The sequence below is a fragment of the Myxine glutinosa genome, chromosome 1 (assembly GCF_964187855.1).
Source record: "Myxine glutinosa chromosome 1, kmMyxGlut1.1, whole genome shotgun sequence".
NCBI lineage: Eukaryota > Metazoa > Chordata > Myxini > Myxiniformes > Myxinidae > Myxine > Myxine glutinosa.
The window spans coordinates 402,866,373-402,885,372 of NC_136261.1; the positions used below are offsets into that span (position 1 = coordinate 402,866,373).

The following is a 19,000-nucleotide window of genomic DNA, read 5'->3' on the forward strand; positions in this document are numbered from 1 at the left end:
GTGAACGTCATCTCGGGATATGCTCCGCAGGTTGGTCGAAGCAATGAAGAGAAGGACAAGTTCTGGTGTGCGATAGAGAAGCTGATGGAAAACGTGAAAGATGAGGAAGTTGTTGTGGTGGGAGGAGACCTGAATGGACATGTGGGAAGGAGTATGGATGGTTTTGAGGGAGTTCATGGGGGTTACGGATATGGTGTGAGAAATGGAGAAGGTGAAAGGATTTTGGAGTTTGCTGATGGAGCTGATTTGTTGATTTGTAATACTCAGTTCCAGAAAAAGGACAATAAGCTTGTTACATACACGTCAGGTGGGTCGACGACAACCGTTGACTACCTGATGGTGCGTAGGAGAGATAGGGGGCACCTCCGGGACACAAAAGTGATCCCGGGGGAGGAGGCTGTTTCACAGCACCACTTGGTTGTCTGCGACATAAGGGTGAAAGGTGCGAGGAGAGCACGGCGCGTGAAGTACCAACCAAGAATGAAGGTGTGGAGGTTGAAAGAGGTGACAGTAAGGGAGGCATTAAAAGAGAGGCTGAGTAGGGTAGAGGATGATGTGGTTGAGTTTGAAAGTGGTTCAATGTCAATGAAAGCTAGTCTGTTGGGAGCCGTTGGTGAGGTATGTGGATGGACAAAAGGACCACCGAGGCACTCGGAAACATGGTGGTGGGATGATGAAGTTGGAAAGTGGATTGACGAGAAGAGGAAGAAGTTCAAGGAGTGGCAGAAGGCGAAGGGTACGGGAGCAGAAACAGCAGAGCATGAAAGTTATAAGGCAGCCAGGAAGGCTGCAAAGAAAGAGGTAGCAAAGGCGCAGGAGGCATGTAGGAAAATGTTCGGAGAACGCTTGGATTCGGAAGAGGGTCAGAAAGCAGTATTCAGGATTGCAAAGCACATAGCGAAAGAGAGGTGTGATGTGATGGGGGTGAGTTGCTTGAAGGATGAAGTGGGACAAATCATTGTCGACCCAGATGGAATTAAAGGAAGATGGAAAAGATATATGGAAATGCTGTTGAATACAGAGAATGAATGGGATGGCAACATAGAGAGTAACCCAGTTTTAGGACCGGCAGAGAAGATAACTGAGAAGGAAGTTGAGGAAGCGATAAAAGCAATGAAGAGTGGAAAAGCGGGAGGGCCGACGGGAGTTGTGGGAGATATGTTGAAGGCAGCAGGAAGTTGGGGGTGTGAAGAGAATGACGGAGATCTGTAATCTGGTGGTGAAACAAGGCCGCATTCCAGTGGTTTGGGAACTGAGTACCCTCGTCCCTCTATACAAGGGGAAAGGTGACCCTCTGGAGTGTGGCTCGTACCGAGCGATAAAGTTATTGGAGCATGGAATGAAAGTATTGGAAAGGGTGTTGGAGAGGAGGATAAGGAAGAAAGTGAAGATCGACGAAATGCAGTTTGGATTTATGCCAGGAAGAGGAACGACAGATGCGCTTTTCATTGTGAGGCAGTTGCAGGAGAAGTACATGGAGAAGAGGAAGCAGTTGTTTTTTGGGTTTGTTGATCTGGAGAAAGCATTCGATAGGGTTCCACGCAAAGTATTGACATGGGCATTGAGGAAGTTAGGAGTGGAGGAATGGTTGATCAGAGTAGTGATGGCAATGTACAAAAGAGCGCGCACAGCTGTAAGGACGAAGGACGGGAACAGTGGTGAGTTTGAGGTGAAGGTGGAAGTGCATCAGGGGTCGGTACTAAGTCCACTACTATTTGTAGCTGTGATGGAGGTGCTGGCTCAGAATGTAAAGGAGGGTTTACCGTGGGAGTTGTTGTATGCAGATGATCTGGTGTTGATTGCGGAAAGTATGGATGGACTGAAGGAAAAGATGAACAAGTGGAAGGAATGTATAGAGACAAAAGGTCTGAAGGTGAATATCGGAAAGACGAAGGTGATGGCAAGTGGTAAAGCATGTGGTGAGGTGGAAAGAACTGGGAAGTGGCCGTGTGCTGTGTGCAGGAAGGGTGTTGTAGTGAACTCCATTCAATGTACAATGTGCGCTGAGTGGGTTCATCAAAAATGTAGTGGTCTGAGAGGGTCATTTACCAGTGTGGCAGCTACATTCAAATGTAAGGTGTGCACAGAGGGAGCTGCAGATGGAGGAAATGTTGAGTTGGATCTTGGAGACGGCGTGAAGCTGAAAGGTGTGAAAACATTTTGCTCCCTCAGAGACATGCTGAATGGAGAAGGTGGATCAGACTCGGCAACGGTTGCTCGAGTGAGATGTGCATGGAAGAAGTTTCGGGAACTGAGTGGCGTGCTGATGAGGAGGAGGGTGTTGCTGAAGCTGAAGGGAAAGGTGTATGCTGCATGTGTGAGAAGTGTTATGATTTATGGGAGCGAGACATGGGTAATTAACGTAGGGCAGCAACGAAGGCTGGAAAGGGTGGAAATGCGAATGGTTCGATGGATGTGCGGAGTATCGTTGAGAGAGAGGAAGAAAAATGATGAATTGCGAAAGATGATGGGAATATTGCCTGTGATTGATGCTGTGAAGAGGAACAGGTTGAGATGGTTTGGTCATGTGTTGAGGAAGGATGAAAGTGACTGGTTGAGAAGAGTGATGGAAATTAATGTAGAAGGAAGTAGAGGACGGGGAAGACCGAGAAAGACTTGGCTAAAGATGGTGGAAGAAGAAATGCGGGCAAGGGGGTTAACAAGGAGAGATGCAGAAAATAGGGCAAAATGGAGAAGATTGTCATGGGTACCACAAGGCTAACCCCCGCTCTAGCAGGGAAAATGGCCTTAAAATGCATGTTGTTGCTGTTGTACCTCAAAAGGTGCCTGAGATAATGGCCAGAAGAGAAAGGAAATGTATAAGGACTTAATTAATCGCTAATAAATAAATAACTCATCAATTAATTGATTAATCAAAAAAAAAAATACCGTTTTTGACAAAGTACTTGCCCACTATTATGCCGAAATTTCAGCTTCCGAGCTCAAAGGATGGCTGAGATATCGCCCAGACAAACAAACAAAAAACCAAGTGTACAAACAAGAAAACAAGTACAGATACATTCAAAGTACACCGCTCCATGCCACATAAATAAATAACATCCTCCAGCGTGGCATTGCCGGGGCGCCTCGGGTGCCCGGAAATACCGCCGTGAAGCTCATCGAGACTGTATTGGAAGGGAGAGATGTAAAATAATTGATTGATTAATTGCATAATTAAAATCAACAAAAGATTATTGTAAAAATTTTTCTTAATCAATTGGCTAATAGCATAACTAAACCACTAGTGCTTCATCTGAAGATGTATCTTCTAGAAATGTAATTAAATAAGTCATTAATACCAAATTAAATAATTAATTGATTAATCAATAAATAATTAATCGATTAAATGATTAATCAATAAATCAAAAATATCCTTGATAGCCACATCACCTGGTCACTGCCATGTCCAAATATTAGCTTCCTCGCTCAAAAGGTGCCCGAGATATTGCCCAGATGAGAAAGAAAATAAATAAATTACTAATTATGAAAATTAATAAATATTGTTATGGTTCTTAGAACCTTCACTTTATCAAATTTAGTATTAAAATCCCTAATAACCCACCGTGTACATTTCCCCTTAATTGGCTGTTAATTGTTTGCACCTTAGTTAGTCCATCGCATCACGTAGCAAATAATAGGCTTCCCTCAATAGTTATCTCATTATTATATGTCTCAGGTAAGGCTCTGTGTCCACTAGTTGACCTTGCGCTGCACCAAATGAAATAAGATAGATCCCCTTTCAATGGCCCCAGAACCTCCATTGCCAACCGCATTACCAACTGCATTACCTCCGTTACAAACTGCATTTGACTCCATTACGCACGCGGTCAGCCCGGAGAAGAAGGGCGTTGCCCGCCCATCGTCATCAGAAGGTGGAGCCAGGAAAGCCCTTGCCGACCAACCAAGGATGAGTGGGTATGGCTCAAGAGGGCGGGGTTATAAAACCCGTTGCCTCAGCCCCCACCGAGAGAGATGCGTAAGGGGCCAGAGGAGAGAGAGAGTTTTGAGGGAGGTGCGCTGGACCAGAGGCAGATTCTGTGGAGTGTTGAGAGAACTTCAGAGACGCGTGAGTCAGAGGACGCGCATGAGGCAGGGTACGCCTGAGAAAGCTGCCGGTGTGAAGCCGAATACGTGGAGCTACCGGCTCATCGCTGCCAGCCCAGAGCGGAGCTGTTTGCCGGGTTTTTGCCTCGACCCCAAAGCGTGGATCGGAGCACGCGCTTGGAGCCTACCTCGACGCCTACCATCTGCCTGGACCCTTCTCTGCCTGCCCATACCATCCTTCCCATTCATTCCCCATTCGTGTGAGTCTGCCCGTCGTCTGTCCTTTGTGTTGTCCGGGATATAAGTTAAGCCTGTATAAGTAAGAATTGCTCTGTGTCTATCTATTGTGAATTACTTCGTTTCTTCTTCCTCTTTGGGTTTTTTTGGTGTAAATAATAATAAATCCTGTTATTTCTTACCTTTGGTTTCTTTTTCCTTCACATCCGATCGTCTTTGTGATTTCCCCATTGAGTACCTGTGGTGCGATTTCGTCCAACGCTTATGAATCGGGTTAGTCTTTGTTAAATGGCTCGAACTTCGGACTGCTAACCCGCTCGGCAAATACCATCTTGTCCGTGGTTTCTAGCGGAGTTACCCACTGCCTTGTGGAGGGATTGGCGGAGGTGTACGAGAATCCCTTGACCAATCACTTCGGCCAATCCCGCCCCACAGGGGAGCGGGGTAGCTTCAGGATCGGAGACGGCCAGTACAAATAGAACGGGGATTAACCCCCCCCCCCTTGCTAAGGGGAGTGCCGTCGTCTAAGATCCGTAACAATATTAATCATAAAAAATTTAAATAAATAACCAATTGGCTTATAGCATACCGAAACCACCACCATTTCATCCGAATCTGCAACCTTAAGAAAATCAATTAATTGTCATTAATTGAATAATTAAATAACTAATCGATTAATCAATTAATCAATAAATCAAAAATAGCCTTTACAGCCAGATCACTTGGTCATTGGCATGTCCAAATATCAGCTTCCTAGCTCAAAAGGTGCCTGAGATAATGACCAGAAGAAAAAGGAAATATATAAGTACTTAATTAATTGCTAATAATTAAATAATTAATCGATTAATCAATTAATCAATAAATCAAAAATAGCCTTTACAGCCAGATCACTTGGTCATTGGCATGTCCAAATATCAGCTTCTCAGCTCAAAAGGTGCCAGAGATAATGCCCAGAAGAGAAAGGAAATATATAAGTACTTAATTAATCGCTAATAATTAAATAACTCATCAATTAATTGATTAATCAAAAAACAAAAAATATTGTTTTTGACAAAGTACTTGCTCACTATTGTGCCGAAATTTCAGCTTCCTAGCTCAAAGGATGGCTGAGATATCGCCCAGACAAACAAGAAATAAAACAACCAGGGTGAAAACTGCGTACTCCCTTTCAGCGAGCCCCCTTCGGTGCCCGGCAATGACGTTGTGCAGTGCCTGGAGATGGCATCGGAAAGGAGCGGTGTACAACAAGAAAACAACCAGAGTAAAAACTGAGTACTCCCTTTCAGCATGCATCATTGCCGAGCCTCCTTCCGTGCCCGGCATTGACGTCATGCAGCGCCTGGAGATGGCGTAGGAAAGGAGCAGTGTACAAAAACGGTGACTGCTTGATAATGTATCCATAATTATATGCATGTATAAGTTTTATGACTGTTTTATGACTATGCAGTGTTTCTGTGTAACCATGGGAACAATCATGATTAGTGTGCAGGTAATTCGCAAAGCTCAAGAAATGGTCAATATATTGGAAAAGGGTCATTTTGACATGTCTACCAAAATGGCAAAAGAAAACAGAACAAAATAATTTTTTTGATGTTAACATCTTTTTTCCATCTAAGTAGACATCACTGAACATAACTAGATGGTATTCATAGAATACTTACCCTGCGCAGTCAACCTGTTGCGAGCCAACTCTTCTGTTTTTGAACTTTTTTTTTTTCTTTGATCCAATATGGCTGCCAGATGTTGAAGAAAATTAATTATTTGCGTACTTAATTTGTGATCGAGTGGATTTTTCTTGAGCCTCGACCGTTTGTTGCAAACACTTAAGTTTTAATTGTTTTAATTGCTTGCTTAAGCTACATCACCATTTCCCAACCTGGGGGAAATTTCCCCCTGGGGAATATTTTAGGATTCCAGGGGGGAAACTTATTCCAAGGGAAATACAATATTAGCATCTGTGTAATATTGTGCTTTCGTGAATAAATCTGAAATCTTTAATTCTTTTGTTCTTCGACTTTTTACTTCACATAAACATTTATAACATCGTCGGTAAATAAAAATTTATATACAATAATTTTTTTAAAATAAAATGTATATGTGTGAGTGTGTATATGTCTCTCTGTGTGTGTAGGTTTGTGTGTGTGTGTGTGTGTGTGTGTGTGTGTGTGTGTGTGTGTGTGTGTGTGTGTGTGTGTGTGTGTAAATTTTGTGTTTTGGCTACTTTTTTCCTTGTTTATATATATATATATATATATATATATATATATATATATATATATATATATATATATATATATATATATATATATATATATATATATATATATATGGGGGGGGGGGAGGAGGGGTGGGGGGAAATCCGGACGGTTGAACTGGTTGAAGGGGGAAACGACAGAAAAAAGGTTGGGAAGTGCTAAGCTACATTAATGCATATATTAATCGGCTTTAATTGTGTTCTATAGAATTTACCAACCTAACAACTATTTGTCTGAGAGCTTTGGACTGACAGGTCGGAAATTAGGCTGCAGGCAAACAGTTTTCAGGGGGACCTGCCTGCTCGAAAAATTAGGTGTTATCAGTTTCAAAGCCTCGCAGTCAAATCGACAAGTTTGAAGTAGGTAAAAGTAATAGTTTCTTTTAATTAAATATTGTAGGACAAAAAATGTAATTTGTATTCAACGAATAAGATGTGTATTCAGAATTAAATACATATGTATCAGTTTGGGAAAAAGCTTCCTGCAGTTGTAACTCTTGAAACTTTATCAGTTATGAAGGGCAAATGTACTGGGGAGCCGATAATTAAAGTCTCACAAAGCATTCTTTGTTCTCCAAAGGACCGTCTATGATTTCATATTACCTTTGCAATATGGAATTAAACTTTAACTTGTGGCGGGCACATGGGGCAATAATTCCGCGCACCAGTGGGTGGCGCAAGCGCCCAGGCGGGGACTGATGCCACATGCCCCGCCCTTCGACCGAGCGGCCACGACCGGGGACTAGGCGTGGCCTTGGCACATATATGCGGGCTCTAAGCTCGAGCCCGCCCAGTGCTGCAGTTCGAGCTTTCGTAATAAAGACTTTTGGTTTTAACAAACGCGTTGTGGCCTACCTCTTTGGCAAGCAAGTTGTGTGCGCAGCACCACACTTCACTGGTGACCCCGATTGGTTCAGCCGCTGCTGACCACCGAACGCGCCATGGCCAACAACGCCGTCGTGGTAAAACTCCGAGTTTTTGGAAGCACAGGCCGATGTGTGGTTCGTGCAGGCCGAAGCGCAATTTCAGCTTCGAGGCATAACGGCGGATGAGGCCCGTTACTACCACGTGGTCACCGCCCTCGGGCCCGGCACTGCCGCCCGAGTCGTGTCCATCCTGCGGCACCCGCCGGCCGACCACAAGTACAGGGCGCTCAAACGTCTCCTCATCGCCACGTTCGGCCTCACGAAGATCGAACGGGCCGACCGCCTCCTGGACCTTCCCGAACTCAGCGACACACGACCATCCATCCGGATGGATTATATGCTGTCGCTGCTGGGTGACCAAGCCCCGGATTTCTTATTCCGGGCGCTTTTCCTACGCCAGCTACCTCTACAGGAACCCCACGCCCTGGCCGTCGAGGCCGACAAGTTTTTCGCGGCTTGCGACACGCGGTCGAGTTATGGTGCTGCCATCGTGGATCCCGGGGCAGAGGCGACAGCGTCCCTCGTGGCCGCTGCCGCGCCCCGCCCACCACCACCGCCGCCGAGAAAACCGCGGCCGCCGCCGCAAGCCTGGTGCTATTTCCACGCCAGGTTCGGCCCGAAGGCTAGGACGTGTCGCCCACCATGCTCTTTTCACAAGTCGGGAAACGACCAGGCCGGCGCTCATTAGTGGCCCTGAGCGTCGGCTATTCCGGCAGCCTCCTATTCATTATGGACACCTTGTCCGGGCGCCGTTTCCTCTGCGATACAGGAGCGCAGGTAAGCGTCATCCCCGCCTCCATGTCCGACAAGCGAACTGCGGGCCGGGGACCCACGTTGCTTGCCGCCAACGGTACACCCATCCGCACATTCGGGAAGCGCTGCCTCTCCCTGCGGTTCGGAGGGCAGCACTTTCAATGGTCGTTCGTGACCGCCAGCGTGCCAATGGCATTGCTTGGTGCGGACATCCTATGTGCGAATGGGTTGTTGGTCGACGTGAAGCGCAGACGGCTTGTCCAGGCCGAAACCTTTAGCTCGCTCGCTTGTTCGCTGAGCGGCTCACTGAGCGGCTCACCGAGCGGCTTGCCAAGCGGCTTGCTGGAAGGTTCTGTGCGGGGACTACCGCCGGCTCAACGATGCCACCACCCCCGACCGCTACCCGGTCCCACACATTCAGGACTTTTCCGCCCGGTTGGCCAACACGACCGTGTTTTCTAAGGTGGACCTCATCCGGGGCTACCATCAGGTCCCCGACTAACCGGACGACGTCCCGAAGACGGCCGTCATCACCCCTTTCGGCCTCTTCGAGTTCCTAAGGATGCCCTTCGGGTTGAAGAATGCGGCTCAGGCGTTCCAGCGGCTTATGGATAGCGTCTTGCGTGACTTACCTTTCCTGTTTGTCTACCTGGACGACATCCTAGTCGCGAGCGGGTCCCGGGACGAGCACCTGCTCCACCTCCGCACGCTTTTCGAACGCCTGGGCCAGCATGGCCTAATCATCAACCCCACCAAGTGCCGTTTCGGCGTCGCCACCATCGACTTCTTGGGGCACCGCATCACCGAGCACAGGGCCGTCCCTTTACCGGCCAAGGTGGAGGCGGTCAGGGATTTCCCGCGGCCCCGCACGATCAAGGGGCTCCAGGAGTTCCTGGGCATGGTAAACTTTTACCACCGCTTCGTGCCCCATGTCGCCCAGCTCCTCCGCCCCTTGCACGAGGCCCTTCGGGGTAAGCCGGGCAAAGGTGACATCGCATGGTCGGAGCAGATGGCCGCGGCGTTCGCTGGCGCAAAGCTGGCTCTGGCCGACGCCACCATGCTGGCGCACCCGGCGCCCGATGCACCGATCGCCCTCACCACAGACGCGTCGGACTACGCGGTGGGCGCGGTGCACGAGCAATGGGTGCGTGGTGCTTGGCAACCGCTGGCATTTTTCAGCCGGCAGCTTCGCCCGCACGAACGCCGGTACAGCACCTTCGACCGCGAGTTGCTCGGGCTCCACCTGGCGGTCCGACACTTCCGCCATCTGCTGGAGGGCCGCCCATTCACGGCCTTCGTGGACCACAAGCCCCTTGTGTTCGCGATGGCCAAGGTCGCCGAGCCATGGTCGGCACGGAAGCAGCGCCACCTCTCTGCCATGTCCGAGTACACGACGGACATCCGTCACGTGGCGGGTAAGGACAACCCGGTGGCGGATTGCCTTTCCCGGTCCGTCGTGCATGCGGTCCACCTCGGGGTCGACTATGCCCGGATGGCGGAGGCCCAGACTGCCGACCCCGGCGTCCAGGCCTTGCGGACCGCCGTCACGGGCCTCCGCGTCACCGAGGTGCCATTCGACGCCGCAGGCACGGCCCTCCTATGTGACGTCTCCCTCGGCCGGCCTCGCCCCATCATGCCCGCTGGCTGGCAGTGCCCAGTATTCGACGCCATCCACGGCCTGTCCCACCCTGGCGCGAGGGCATCCCAGAAACTCGTCGGGGAGAAGTTCGTCTGGCATGGCCTCAGGAAGGACGTCCGCGACTGGGCCAGGACGTGCCTCGCGTGCCAGCGCACAAAGGTCCACCGCCACACCCAGGCACCATTGGCCCCGTTTACGGTGCCGGAGCGGTGGTTCGACCACGTGCAAGTTGACTTGATGGGACCTCTGCCCCCCTCGCGAGGGTTCACCCATCTCCTCACCATGGTCGACCGCACCACACGGTGGCCGGAGGCCGTCCCATTGGCGACGACTTCTGCGGCTGCGGTGGCGCAAGCCTTTATCGCCACTTGGGTTGCCCGGTTTGGTGCCCCCTCGGACATCTCGTCCGACCGCGGCCCCCAGTTCACCTCGGAGCTCTGGGCCGCGGTGGCGCAAGGGCTCGGGGTGAAACTACACCGCACCACGGCCTACCACCCCCAGGCCAGCCTCTGCGACGGCGGCTGGGTCGACAGACTCCCCTGGGTCCTGCTGGGCCTCAGGACGGCGCCCAAAGACGACCTGCGCGCGTCCTCGGCGGAGCTGGTCTTCGGGCAACCACTGCGGGTACCGGGTGAATTTATCCCCGACTCCACGGCTCCTTGGTCCACGGCACAACAGCGCTCCACCCTTCAGGAGACCGCCCGGAGGTTTGCCCCGGTGCCAACGGCACACCACGGTTGCCCGCCTTCCCACGTCGCCCTGGAGCTTCGCACGGCAAAGTACGTGTTCATCCGGCACGACGCCCACCGGGCACCGCTACGGCCCCCGTACGACAGGCCCTTCCGCGTGTTGGCGACCGGGGACAAATTTTTCACGGTCGACATCGGCGGTGCCCCGGATCGCATTTCCGTGGACCGCCTCAAGCCGGCCCACCTCGATCCGGACCACCCCCCGCCAGCAGCTCTGCCTCCGCGTCGAGGCCGCCCCCCGGCGGTCAGACCCCCAGCACCCCCGCCAGCAGCTCTGCCTCCGCGTCGAGGCCGCCCCCCGGCGATCGGACCCCCGGCATCCCCCAGCCCCGCCACCCCCCAACCTGCACCCATCGCCAGGGGGCATTTCAGCCGGGTCATCCGGCTTCCCCGCAAACTCACCCTTCAGGTGCGTGGGAATTCTGGTGGGGGCACGTGTGGCGGGCACATGGGGCAATAAATCCGCGCACCAGTGGGTGGCACGAGCGCCCAGGCGGGGACCGATGCCACATGCCCCGCCCTTCGACCGAGCGGCCACGCCCGTGGACTAGGCGTGGCCTCGGCACATATATGCGGGCTCTAAGCTCGAGCCTGCCCAGTGCTGCAGTTCGAGCTTTTGTAATAAAGACTCTTTTGGTTTTAACAAACGTGTTGTGGCCTACCTCTTTGGCAAGCAAGTTGTGTGCGCAGCACCACACTTCAAACTCATGTATTCCACGATTTAGTCTACAGAACAAACATTTAATTATTAGTATATCGTATAAGCAAATAGATTAGGTCTGAAGCTATATTAATAAGTGTTGAGTTTTGTACAAGATTGCACACGTCACATCCCACGAAAAAAAACTAGATCGTCACCGAGCAACGACATTGGAGAAATAGTTCTCTGGGGAATCAGAATGAATGTACACTTCCTCGTTCACACTGGAATTAATTCTATTAATTTAGCACAACTTAATTTAGCACAACTAATGTATTAAGATATAATTGCATCTTCATAAGTACTGAGAATTAAACTCTGTGACTCAACCTCCCCCAAGCTATGACGCAGACGGTCCTCTTCAAAGAGCCGCGTTGTTTTTTTTTAAGCCATAACCTTATTTTAACTGAAGGATAAGACGTGGCAGATGTCTTGCAACAACATGTTAATTAGTCACTTAGGCACTTGGACATTCAGAGCTGAGTTAAAGAGATAACGAGCTGTGCAATATGTCCCCCACATCTCAAAATGTTCAAGAAAAGACCTGCAGTACCATGGATGATGGCGCTGAGAGACCACGACGTGCTGCTGCCTTCATTGTTAATTTGTAAAAGTTTCTTGAATCTCTTGCAACTTTTCTTATCTCGTTCCCCCATCCTAAGATCTAAGCTCCTCCCTCCCTCCCTCTCTTTCCTCCCCTCAGCCCCCACCTCATTGTCCTTGTTCTTCACAAAACTATAAGAAGACTGTGCTGCACCAATGCTTTCGGATTTTTGCTTTGGAATTGTGTGTGTGTGTGTGTGTGTGTGTGTGTGTGTGTGTGTGTGTGTGTGTGTGTGTGTGTGTGTGTGTGTGTGTTCTTCTTGGAACTGGATCCTTGCCAAGTGTTTTTCTGTATTCCTTTGACGTTGTTGAAACAAACGCTTTCAAAAACTAAGGTCCTGGTTTAAAAAAAAATCCCGAAAAATGAATTTAAAAAAAAGATTGGCCCTTAAACACTCCCAAGCACTCACTGATGAACCTCTTAAAGTTTGACGAAAATCCGTTCAGCCATCTCTGAGAAAAATTGTGACACACACACAGACTCTGCACATGTTGCACATCAAAATTTTCACATGCAGCAAATTTCACTTCCCTGCACCTTTTTTATACTGTGATAAAAAAACAATCAAAAAAATAAATAAAAATAAAAATTAAAAGCCTCTGCACACCAACCTTGAGGCTTGGTTTGTAAGCCACCATCTACAATTCCAATGCAAGAGACATAATTACTCTTCTTTTTGGATCTTCGGAGTCCTCGGGTGCCCTTTGGGTCTTCTGGTTCCTCAGGGTCTTTTGGGGCATTTGAGTCTTGTGGGTCCTCTGGATCTTTGGGATCCTTGGGTCTTTTCAGTCCTCTGGGTATTTGGGGGGTATTTAAGGGTCTTTGGGGGTAATTTGAATTGTTTGGGTTTTTGGGGTCTTTGAGGGTGTTTGGGGTATTTGGGGTCTTTGTGATGATTTTGTCTTCAAGGGTCTTTCGTGAATTTTTGGTCTTCAGGCACTTTTGGGTTTTTGTGGTCTTTTGGGTCTTTTCGTCTTCAGGGTCTTCAGGGTCTTTGGGATATTTTGGATCTTCAGGGTCTTTAAGCCTCTTTGGGGTATTTTGGGTCTTCAGGGTATTTGGGGGTTTTAAGGGTATTGGGATCTTTTCATTCTTTTGGGTATTTAGGGAATTTTGGGTCTTCAGGGTCTTTTGGGTTTTTGTGGTATCTTGGGTCATTAAGGGTATTGGGGACTTTTGAGTCCTCGGTGTCTGTTGGGTCTGCGGGATATTTTGGGTGTTTGGGTCCATTGTGTCTCCATGGTCTTCGGAATCTTTTGGGTCCTCTTGGTCCAGGGTCATTTGGATGTTTTGGATCCTCTGGGTCATTTGGATCCTCTGTGTCGTTTGGGCCTTTTGGATCCTTGTGGTATTTTATGTCTTCTGGGTCCTTGGGGTATTCTGGGTCCTCAGAGTCTTTTATGTCTTTTAACTGGTGGACAAACAGTCGTGTTCAAAGATTGCCCGGTAAAACCCCACAAAAAAACCCCACTCCCTCCAAAAGCGTTACTCAAAGCCTTTAAAACCCAGCCTCATGAAAGGGGACAGACACACAAATACACAAATACACAAACACACATTGTGTTTTATATGGTAGATATCTAACAAAAAATTGACAATTTTAGGTGACGTTTACCTTTTGACTACAAAAGCAATCGGCTTCAGAAAACCAATATGCAAACCCTGCTCAAATTGCAAGTCAATCGTATGAAAATTAATGATTTCATACAACCATGACTGTTTGTTCGAAAATAAATAAAGAAATAAATAAAACAATCGGCTTCTAGCTTTTGATTGGTGAACCAATCCAGTGGCCCAGTATGCAAATCTTACTATAATTCACCAAATGTCCGTCTGTCCGTCCGTTCAAAGGTACCACAAAAACGGCTGAACTGATCGCAACGAAATGTTGGGTGGGTAATCCTGGGGACCCCTGGAGTAAAATAGGCTATATTGTTTTTTCCAATTTCAGCTTTGGTCTCCAGCATTTTCAGGTTTGGACTCCCGCATAACGTTATTTTCCTGGGTACCGCACAAACGGCTGTACCGATCGCAACCTGCCAAATGAAAATGCACAGTAAAAAATAATGACCTCGGACAAGGACCTTTCATAAGGACATGGGTGGAATCCCTGCTTGAGAGAATCCCAACCCCCTCCCCGCCATCACGGTCGTCTCTCCAACTCACAATCCCACGAGATATGCGGAAAGGACGACCCAGAACCAATTATCTTCATTTTGATTCCTATATAAACATCATTAAAAGTAAATAATGACCTCGGACAAAGTTCAAACGACGTGGGTTTAATCTCTACATGAGAGAATTCCACATAGCTATTTGGGCAGTGTATAAGCGAACAGATCGCTGTCTCCATCGATCTTGCTAAGGCCGTAACACCTACCGGCTCAAAATCCTTTTAACTGTTGACATGGTAGTTCTTACAATGAAAGAAACATTAACAATGTTGTTAAAAGTTTATTTTTTATATTAATGGTATTTAATTTGTGATTTGAGTTATGCTGTTTGGAATGAAAAAAAGATATCGAGTTCAAGTGAATGACGAAATGCCGTGATGGTTTCTACTTTCTAAACGTGAAATACACGGATCGCCAAATGCAGATTCGCCACGGTCCCACGATCGATGTTTCTACACGTGAACGTACCCATTTGTTTGCATACGGGTACGTTTTTCATGGACGTCCTTCACGAACTTGCTGTCCATGTCTGACGTTCGACTGAAGGTGCTACAGGAATGTGGAATTTATTATTTTCATGCTTTAGCATTTGCCGTTTCTGCATTGTCTGTTTTCTTCTGGCCACCCACCCATGCGTAGCACGGGTACCTCACTGGTTCTTTAAATGGCAGGTCAATTTCACCAATAGGTACACCGTATCCCTGCGCATCGGAAGAGGTGACTGAGGGTTGGCGGCAAGAAGGGCATCCGGCCATAAAAACATTGCCTCAAAAAGGGAACCATGATTGTCATGGGGCCCACAAGGCGAACCCCCACTCTCGCGAGGAAAAATGGCCTTAAAACGATCATTCATATGACACTGACCTTTTACCTTTTCACCAAATTATTGTCCCCTGTCGCACCGCAGAGCGAAAGGGGGACTATGGTTTTCTCCTCCGTCCATGTGTCCGTCCGTCTGTCCGTGCGTGCGTGCATGCATGTGGGCGTGCGTGCGTAAGCGAAGGACTGCATTCAAATTTGGTGTGTGAGTGCAACCCACGTCAAAATCCAAGATGGCCACCGCCATGTATGTCTGAACCTTGTGAGCGGAATATCTTGAAAAACAAGCGAAGTACCAACTTCTAATCTGGTATGTGGGTGTATCTAGACATAAGGAAGAAGACTATTGAAAATTGGGTCGCCACGTCAAAATCCAAGATGTCCCCCTCCATGTATGTCTGAACCTTGTGAGCGAAATTTCATATCATAGCATGTTTTCTGCGCCTTCCACTTTGTCAACTCAGATCACTTCCCCGACGGGGGACCTAGGCGTAACGCTTGCGAGCGTTATTAATTTGGCTTCTCCATATTCACAAAATAAAGTTATGTTGAAAACTTGATGACAAAGCTCAAATGGTACAAAAAAAGTTAGGGGACAGACACAGACAGACAAACCTCATTAATGAGCAAGGACATGGATACACCCTGATGTATACACACAAGATGGCATCAAATACGCTGGCACATCATCTCCTCATCACACCATCTCACTTGGAACCGCCGATGGTGGTCCCAAAACCAGGACCTTAGTGACAAAGAGAAGGAAAGAAAGGAGCTGCAGCTGAGAGAGGGCTGGTGATGTGAGTGGGATGTAGAGAGTTAATTAAGGAGTGGAGATGAAGCTCAATACAAGGTGCTCGGTACAAGGTATTCGATATGCGAACCCGAACAAGGCCTTGCAGTTGATTGAGTGCTGCATGCAGCCTCGGAGGAACGTTATGCAGAGAAGTGATCGACAAATGTAATGTCAAGTCACCAGCTCTGTGATCGCATTGGTGAGAAACTACTTCCGATGGGCCAAAGGAGGGTGGGGGAAGGTAAGAGCATTCGACAAACAAAATGAGTGTTGGAAATAAAGGAAAAAAACAAATTATGGGACACAGACCACCGTGTGGTGTTAGTCTGTGCGGCGGCACTGAGCACACTCCAACGAATGAACCCTGCACCTCCTCTCGTGGGAACAAAGACCAACTCACAATTGAATAGAGATTTGCACCAGGGCAAGAGGCTGTGAAGGTGCTACCCATCTCAAAAACTAAACTCAAGAAAAGGAACCTTGCAGCATGGAGAAGGAGTCCATTTACTATTGTAACATCTATTCAAGACATCAACAGTTGGGGATGGCCAGTCGAGTAGCTATATTAATGAACCAGCTGAAGAAGACCAGATTGACCACCAGAGCAGAGATGGTGCCAACAATTTTTTTTTGAAAAAGCTGTGTCAACGGCACATAAATCCTGACATGAAAATAAAATAAAAGATAACAGTGAAGGCCAAAAGACAAGCAGAAGAAATGAGGAGGATGGGAGCCATGCGCTCACCAGGGATGGACAAAGGAGAGGTGGAAAAGTGGCCACAATGGTGCGGGGGAGGGACTGCGCGATGAAGAAATGGTTTGGAATGAGTGTCACTGTGGCCCCAGCGGCAAAGGCCAACATCTTACTATAATTCACCAAATGTCCGTCTGTCCATTCAAAGGTACCGCCAAAACGGCTCAACCGATCGCAACGATATTTTGGGTGGGTATTTCTGGGACCCCTGGGAGTAAAACAGGCTATATTGTTTTTCCAATTTTTCAGTTTTTCCAAACACGATGGAATAATATTTACCGATATGAACAGTGATGTGGCTTTTATTGAAATTCTACAAATACTGTTTAGATTTTGATGACAATTATGAACCTGCCGCGAATGCGGAAGTGGACAGATGACGGCAATGCACGGGTTTGATAATATCCAAATACAACCATCATTCAATCGTAATGTTAAATCGTTAAACGTTAATCGTGTTAATCGTTTTGCTAAAGTATCAATTGATGATTGGAATTGAGTGAATACAATTTCGATTTTTAATTCTTAATTGTATTCACCCAACCGTACGGAACTTCACATCAGGATTTAAATATTTGTTTTTGTCATGAATGTTGTAAAAAGTTATTTTTTATATTAATGTTATTTCATTTGTGATTGGAGTTATGCTGTTTGGAATGAAAAAAAAATAGAGTTCAAGTGAATTACGAAATGCCGTGACGGTTTCTACTTTCTAAATGTAAATTTGTGGATCGCTATATGCAGATTCGCCATTGACTGGGTATGGAACAAATGTACCCGTTTGTTTGCCAACAGGTACGTTTTTCATGGAAGTCCTTCACAAACTTGCTGTCCATGTCTGACGTGCGACTGAAGGTGCTACAGGAATGTGGAATTTATTGGTTTCATGCTTTAGCATTCGCCGTTTCTGCATTGTCTGTTTGCTTCTGGCCTCCCACCCGTGCATAGCACGGGTACCTCACTAGTATAAATGAATGGGATGAAATTGAGAATTTGTATCATGTATCATGTATTATTGTATCATGTGATATCATGATATGATTGTATCATGTGATGATAACACACAAAAGGACAGAAGGGAACAGGGAGGTGAAGGAGTACAAGGATGATGAGGAATAGCAGAGACTGGAATAAGAGCTGGCAAACAAAATAGTGGAGATGAGCTTGCACCATTTGGGGAAAGACCACAACTATACAAGAAAAAAAACCAACGGACAAAATTGCAGTTTGGGTGACACCTAAATAAACAAGGAATGTGGAGTAATCCACTAACCCATCTGAAAACGTGTCAATATTCCAGTTCCAGAAAACTCATGGAAACGTTATCTAAAAGCAATCACTGAAGACAATGAGGTCATCCCTGGCTCAGGTACAATCTAATTATCCCATCGAGCATAGAAAACAAAGCATTGTGACCGGATATCATACTTGGGTACAAAAAAATAAGGCAAAACCCTGTCTCCTGCAGTAAGCCAGAAGGGATAATTATTGGATCCGCATTCGGATCTTCACCAAAATCTAACCAAGACCTCCCCGTCACACACGCAACATGTCCACCAAGGTTCGTCAGAATCCATCCATAATGTTTTGAGAATTCTACTCACAGACAGGGGTGTAAACATAATCTCCACCCACTTTTGGTGGAAGATCTTAAAATACAAAAATAAATCACAGAACAAAAAGGTTACTTTTTGACATGCTATGTTGTATTTAAAAAATAGGTCACGTACCAGACTTGGGTGTTAATCCATCATCCTGAATTTGGAGACTGCAGGAATCACTGAGCCCGATTCCACAGAAAGCAGAAACGTTGTCCCTGTGCACATTTTGGGATCCGAAAATCTTTTCACAGAAACTGGAAAGTTCCCGAATAACATTCTCCAAGGTGACGAAAATACTTCCAAAAAGAGACGAACCTGCAATCTGGACATCTTGCGGCTTCGAAAAAGAATTCATAAATTTACAGAAGTCAGCATACATTGCAAATTGTAATTTCTCTTTGGCAAGAGAGAGGAGCTCGATCCGCAATGCATCCGACTCAGTACAAGCTCGAATAACCTTCTGATCCTCAATTCCAAGCTTATCGATCACTGCTTGGGCTGTTTCTGCTCTCAGGCCTTGGGAGTTGAGCCATTCAAAGAAGTTTTCCATTTCACCGATGACCTGCCAAGGATACAATGCTAATGTTAATCACAGAAAAGTTATACATGTTATCTACTTTTCTCAGTTTGGAATGTTTTGCGAGTTAGTATCTTATCCAATTTGATCAAGTATCCAGGTAAATGCTAAACATATCCAGCTTGATCACCACATTTAGATTGACAGTATACGTTAGAGAGACAGCCACACTCGCCTTTGAGCTGTGAAGCATGGTCACAAATAAATGATTCACCAGTATGTTATCCAGATGAGCCCATAATGAGGGCATAAGCTGCATCGACAACTCGAATTCCATGTATTTGTGACCAAAAATCTGTCTTCAATGACCTGACCAGGACATGGATGCTATCCTAGTGGAGAAGAAGAAAATTAATTTGTGTACGTAATTTGT

The 19,000-nt window shown here is 47.2% G+C and overlaps 1 protein-coding gene across 4 annotated transcripts in view; it reads right to left on the reverse strand.

Moving 5' to 3' along the window:
• The window catches only part of LOC137417134 (uncharacterized), an 88,137-nt gene that overhangs the window by 54,838 nt on the left and 14,299 nt on the right, over positions 1–19,000 (reverse strand). For 2 of the 4 annotated variants that reach the window (XM_068102918.2, XM_078770397.1), the window contains exons 2-3: positions 18,803–18,959; positions 18,180–18,612 (exon numbers count right to left, since the gene is read on the reverse strand). In XM_068102918.2, the coding sequence (XP_067959019.2) occupies positions 18,180–18,612; positions 18,803–18,904 (535 nt within the window). In that variant the 5' untranslated portion in view covers positions 18,905–18,959. The remainder of the gene's footprint in view (positions 1–18,179; positions 18,613–18,802; positions 18,960–19,000) is intronic. The other 2 variants (XM_068102933.2, XM_068102924.2) reach the window with 1 other exon arrangement.